General features: G+C 35.9%; 2 protein-coding genes across 2 annotated transcripts; both read left to right on the top strand.

Annotated features, from left to right (window-relative positions):
- The first annotated feature begins 86 nt into the window (after positions 1-86).
- On the top strand, positions 87-2,285 carry LOC107445868 (uncharacterized). Its single transcript, XM_043056753.1, has one exon. The coding sequence runs from the start codon at positions 87-89 to the stop codon at positions 2,283-2,285; it is 2,199 nt and encodes a 732-aa protein (XP_042912687.1).
- Positions 2,286-2,399: 114 nt separating this feature from the next.
- LOC122272764 (uncharacterized) lies at positions 2,400-4,415 on the top strand. The gene is made up of 3 exons (XM_043056752.2): positions 2,400-3,132; positions 3,189-3,370; positions 3,624-4,415. Exons 1-3 carry the CDS (start codon positions 2,400-2,402, stop codon positions 4,413-4,415), a joined length of 1,707 nt encoding a protein of 568 aa, XP_042912686.2.
- The last annotated feature ends 1,686 nt before the right edge of the window (positions 4,416-6,101 follow it).

Genomic DNA, 6,101 nt, shown 5'->3' on the forward strand with positions numbered 1-6,101 from the left:
GGCGTACTCGAGCGTTGCGATCGCGAATTAGAGTTTTTGATATTAAATTGGAAAATTTACTTTTTTCTATTTCTGGAAAACATAATATGTCTGTTACTAGCCATTTAGTTGTTGGTCCGACTAATTTGCAGTATCCAAAGATTAAGCTTCCAGTCTTTGATGGAAATTTGAAAAACTGGCTCAGTTTTTGGTGCCAATTTGAGAAAATTGACAAAGATCAGAATATTGGCGACCATGACAAATTTCTTTCTTTATCGCAATCCATGTTAAAAGGATCACCTGCTGATGAACTTTTAAGGAGTTTTCCTCCGAGTGGAGAGAGTTATAAAACTGCAATTAATCAACTTAAAACTCGGTATGGAAAGGAAGAATTGTTGATTCAAGTGTATGTGAGAGAGTTATTAGCTTTAGTATTACAGAAACAAAGCAAATCTGAGAAATCTCTGTGGAAACTTTATGATCAACTTGAATCAAAACTTCGATCATTAGAAGTGTTTGGAGTAACAAGAGAAAAATATGCTGCAATGTTATTTCCTCTAGTCGAGTCGTCAATTCCAGAGGAAACGCTCAAAGCGTGGGAAATATATTGGACTATAAATAAACGGTCAATTTTTCATGTTGTTCCAAATGTTGAAGGAGCTGAACCAACTACCAAGACTGACTTGGATACTTTGCTAGAGTTCGTAGAGGGAGAAGTAGAGGCGGAAGAGAGAGTGAACATGGCATCTCAATCCTTCGTGATAGATACAGAGGATAGTGAGAAACGAAGAATTCCTACAAATGATAGATTCCAGTTAAAACAAAAATTTGGTAAACCTTCTATTTCTGAATTGCTTACTTCTCCACATGAAAAGAGACAGTGCCTTTTTTGTGCAAATCAGCACAATGCTTGGGAATGTGAAAATGTAAAATATTGGAGTTTAAATGATAGAGAAGCTGCTGTTGCAAGATCCCGTTGTTGTTTCTTATGCTTACGACCAGGCCACAGAGTTATAAATTGCAGACGGAAACCATGCTTCAATTGTGGTAAAAAGCACAACGCACTTCTTTGCAGAGGAGTTGCGGCCAGTAATGAAGTTCAAAACCCAGAGAGTAAAGCAACTGAAAGTGTCGTTGGCGATAACGTCTTAACTAGCCAATCACTTCATCCTGAAGTTTTATTACAGACTCTAGTCCTGCGCATAAGAAATGGAAATAAAGACAAACTTGTGAGAGCTATTATTGATACAGGCTCTGAGAGATCATATATTACGAGAGACATAGTCAAATATTTGGGTATAGAGAAATGTGGAGAAATTAAGTTAGAACACCAATTGTTTGGAGGTGTATCATCAGGTGAAAAGTGTCATTCTCAATATAAAGTTACTTTAGCGAGAATGGATAACAGATTTAATTGCAAAGTACTTTGTTTAGATCAACCAGTGATTTGTGATTATTTCAAACGCATCCCTAATGGTCCATGGATGAAAGAGTTGAATGAATATGGAATATGTGTGAATGCTACTGAGTATAGTTCACTAGGAGTATCTAATGACGTCAAATTATTACTTGGAGCTGATGTGGCCGGCAAGCTTTTCACAGACAATGTAAAATGTTTGATTGAAGGTCCTGTTGCCGTTGAGTCACATCTAGGGTGGACTTTTATGGGGAAGATACCGAAAAATGATATTGCTGTGACGACAAATTCTTCTCTTTCATTGCTTTTAACTGAAGCATCAGTGAATCAACTGTGGTCATTGGATGTTTTGGGAATCACAGATCCATCTGCGAAGAAAGTGCAGGCAGAGTTGCAAAGAGCTACACAAGACTACTTCTTAGAGACAATCAGACTAGATGTAGAAAACCGTTTTGTGGTTAGCATGCCTTGGTTGGAAGATCATCCTCCATTGCCAACCAACTATGACCTGGCGTATAAAAGATTGAATTCGATTGTCAACCGCCTTAAATCACAGTCGATTTATAAAGAGTATGAGCAAGTTTTCAATGAATGGATGGAGGAGGGAATAATAGAAGAAGTAAAGGATAATTGTGAGGAAAATGTACACTACCTACCTCATCCTGCAGTTATAAAACCGAATAGCACCACCAAAATTAGACCCGTATTTGATGCTTCAGCTAAGGCCAAAGGTTTTCTAAGTTTAAATGATTGCTTAGAGAAGGGTGAAAATCTGATTGAATCGATGCCAAGCATTTTGATGCGGTTTAGGACTGAGAGAATTGGTGTCGTTTCAGACATACGTAAAGCCTTCTTACAAATCGGACTTACTGAAACTGATAGGAATTAATTAAGATTTTTATGGCTTAGTGATATAGGCTTAAAGATTTACAGGCATTGCAGGGTAGTATTTGGAGTAACCTGTAGTCCATTTTTGCTGTCCTCATCTATCAAATATCTCCTGATGAATGTTTTGAAAGAAATAAGGGAACAAAGGGCTACTTATCCTGAATATGTTGTACAAAAACTAATGAAAAGTTTTTATGTAGACAATTGTGTCACGAGTGTCAAGGATATAGAAGAATTGAATATGTTTGAAAGAGTTGCTACTGAAATAATGGCAAGTAGAAAATTCGATCTTAGAGGGTGGGAGTACACCGACTTCAGCGAGGAAAATTCACAGCCACCTACAAATGTTCTTGGTATGAGATGGGATAAGAAATATAATACTTTTCAAGTCAGTACAAGTTGCATTAAAGAGCTTAACATTGAGAAAGTAACAAAAAGAACCATCCTGTCAGCTGCACATAGACTTTTTGACCCTTTGGGTATGATCTGTCCTGTAACGTTGATCCCAAAATTGCTTCTTCAGAGCATTTGGAAGTTGAAACTGAATTGGGATGATGATGTTGAGGAAAACATCAGAAGAGAATTTTTGAAATGGATTGAAGGTGTACTGTATATTGAGAAAATTAATATTCCAAGGTATTTTGGACTAAGTGGAGCCAAGAAGTCTTCCATTCATTTCTTTTGCGATACAAGTAAATTGGCCTATGCTGTGGTTGTTTACGTTAGAGTGGAGTCTGAGAATAATGTACGAGTTCAATTACTACAGGCGAGAAGTAGAGTAGCCCCTACAGGAAAAGGAGAAATTACCATAGCACGACTTGAACTTCTGGCAGCAACCATTGCATCTCGTCTTTCAACTTAAATTTTGTCTGAGGTAACTCATGATGAAGTGTTTTTTGGACAGATTCCACAACTGTTTTGGCCTGGATCAAAAGAAGTGAACCATGGGCCATTTTTGTTTATAATCGAGTGCGTGAAATCAGAGAGCAGACTGATGTTAACACCTGGAGACATGTTCCTGGGACGATGAACCCAGCTGATTTGCCAAGTAGAGGATGCTGCACAACAACTTCTGCGATTGCAATGGTCAGAGGGTCCCAGTTGGTTGCACTTACCTCAAGATTTGTGGCCTTCGTCTGAAGATGTCGTTAATGAGGAGGAAGTAAACTGTGAGAAAAGAAAAGGTGTCACAACCACAATGAAAAATTTTGAAGTGACAAAACTTTTGAGTTCTAATATTTCTGACTATCGAAAAATTGTACATACTATGGCATGGGTGAAGAGATTTCTTTTTAATTGCAAAAATAAAGAAAGCAGAAAATGAGATCTTTCTGTTAAGGAATTAGAAGAAACTGAGAAAACTACTGTATACTTAATACAGCAGGAGTCATTTACAGGAGTTTCAGATAAACGCCTTAAAACTCTAGATGTATTTATTGATGAGAAAGGAATCTATAGATTAAAAACAACTGTATATAAAAGAGATGATTTTGAAGAGTTTAGAACACCTGCTATTTTACATGGAGAGAATTCTATAGTAAAACGTTTAGTACTGTTTGAACATAAGAAAAATGGACATGCTGGTGTTTCCTACACATTGAATTCTCTTAGAGAAAGATTTTGGCTGCTGTGTGGTAGAAGAACAGTAAAATCCGTATTGAGATCTTGCGTAGTCTGCAAGCATTTTTCTGCCAAATCGGTAGATCCACCAACTGCATCACCACCAGCTGATAAAATTCAAGATGCAGCTGTTTTCCAAGTAACGGGAGTGGACTTTGCTGGTCCTGTGATTTTGAAAGACAATTCAAAGGCCTGGATATGCATTTTTACCTGTGCCGTTTATAGAGCTGCGCATCTTGAATTAGTCACATCACTATCAACTGAGGCATTTTTACTATGTTTCCATCGATTTGTTTGTAGAAGAGGAAAACCTTCGATTGTATACAGCGATAACGGAACGAATTTTACAGGGAGTGCAAAGGCATTATCTTGCATTGATTTTAAACAGGTTTTTGTTAAGGCGAGGGATCAGCAGATTACCTGGAAATTCATACCTCCTAGTGCTCCCTGGTGGGGAGGCTTCTGGGAAAGGCTTGTTAGAATGATGAAAGGTCTGCTGAAGAAACCTTAGGTCGAGCGAGTTTAACATATGAAGAAATGCAAACAGCTTTATGCAACTGTGAGGCCATTTTGAACGAGAGACCTTTGACAACTGTGTGTTCTGACGCCAGTCTTACTGCTCTTACACCTGCAGATTTCCTAAAAGAGATAAAACCCAGCTTTGTTCCGGACATCAAAACCAAAACGGATCCCAATCATCTGCGAAGGTGAATACAATACCTACAAGCAATTAGAGAAGCTTTTCGAGTAATGTTTCGTCAAGAATATTTAGGCGCCCTGTGTACTAGGCAGAAAAAGAACGCCTTTCAACCATTGAAAGTAGGTGATATTGTGATCATTGGAGATGATAACAAGAAANAAACCTCCAATCAAAACGGTGGGAGGATTGTTACGTTTTGAAATAAGAATTGGATAGATTTTGTATAATGGATAGTTAGGTGAAAGCGTTTTATTTTGTCTCCAATAACTTTTGACTTATACAATGGAACTCGAGTTTATGTTTTTAGAAATATGTTGCACTTTTGTAGTTTCTTTTAAGAATTTTTGTTTAATAAAATATAGGAGTGGAAGAAATAGGGTATATTTCTTGCCGTACTCAACACCAATAACAGTAGAAAGGACATCATTCCAGTTTCTTTGAAAGATAAGAGCTTTGCAAAAATTCCCGTTGTGACTAGGAGTGGACGAGCTGTTAGAAAACCTGACAAACTATCTTTATAAAAACTCCATAGTGATTTAGAACTTTAATTTTTATTTCAAATTCTTATAAAGTGTCATTTTAACATAATATATCTTTAGGCTATGTAAGTTAGCTTTGTTAATGTTGTTAACTTAGGTGGGAGGATGTGAAATATTATGTGCTTATGCGCAGCCTATTTTTGTTCCTATTTAAAGATGGCAACGAAAAGAGTTTTGGTGGTTGCCATGGTAAGTTTAGAATGTAAATAATAGTTTTGAGAGAGTAAGAGATTTGTTTTTTTTCTTTTTGAATTTTCGGCGATTCTGTAATTTTGTTGTAAATAAATCTTCCTTATATAATAAACGTAATAGTAGAGGTTTCTTGATTATTTGATTCTAAGTCTTTCTTTGAGGTCATCTTTTTATTTTGTGTATTTTTTGACACAAGATGTCGTTTAATCAGAAACAGTTGGGAAAAAGAAATATAAAAATTTTAGATAAAAATATAAACTGCAAGATATTAATTTAAGTTGTAACGTATCAAGCTATATTAAGAAACAGTTCTATGTTTTATTAAAAAAACGTTTATTTCACACCACAACACATACAGTAACAAATATAAAGTACCCGTAACGGGATAGTGAAAAGATCATAAAACAACAAGAAAAACCCGTAACGGGATATAATGAAACTCACCCGTAGCGGGATAGATAAAATATTATAAAACAAACTAGATAAAGTGCCCGTAACGGGATATATGAGAACCTAAATTCCACACAAAACTAATTCTAAAAAATCAACAACTCTCTGGTGTTCTAATTTTATCGTCTGCTTTTATTTTTTTAAATTTATCTCTTTATATGCTTATTTTATTTTATTTATGCTTTTGCCAGCCCGTTATTTTTTTAATATTTTTACTTTTATTCATGCTTTTGCAAACCAATTATCTTTCTTATATTTTCAGACTTTAATAAAGTGTACCAAGTCAGCGTTAACAAACGGCAAAATTTAACATAGC

Source organism: Parasteatoda tepidariorum, chromosome 7 (assembly GCF_043381705.1).
Source record: "Parasteatoda tepidariorum isolate YZ-2023 chromosome 7, CAS_Ptep_4.0, whole genome shotgun sequence".
In the NCBI taxonomy this organism is placed as follows: Eukaryota; Metazoa; Arthropoda; class Arachnida; order Araneae; family Theridiidae; genus Parasteatoda; species Parasteatoda tepidariorum.

Coding starts and splice junctions, on each gene's coding strand:
- LOC122272764 (XM_043056752.2), top strand. CDS start 2,400: ATGAATGTTTTGAAAGAAATAAGGGAACAAAGGGCTACTTATCCTGAA. Junction 3,133..3,188: donor GGCAGCAACCATTGCATCTC/GTCTTTCAACTT, acceptor TTTTTTGGACAG/ATTCCACAACTGTTTTGGCC. Junction 3,371..3,623: donor CAACTTCTGCGATTGCAATG/GTCAGAGGGTCC, acceptor CTTTCTGTTAAG/GAATTAGAAGAAACTGAGAA.
- LOC107445868 (XM_043056753.1), top strand. CDS start 87: ATGTCTGTTACTAGCCATTTAGTTGTTGGTCCGACTAATTTGCAGTAT.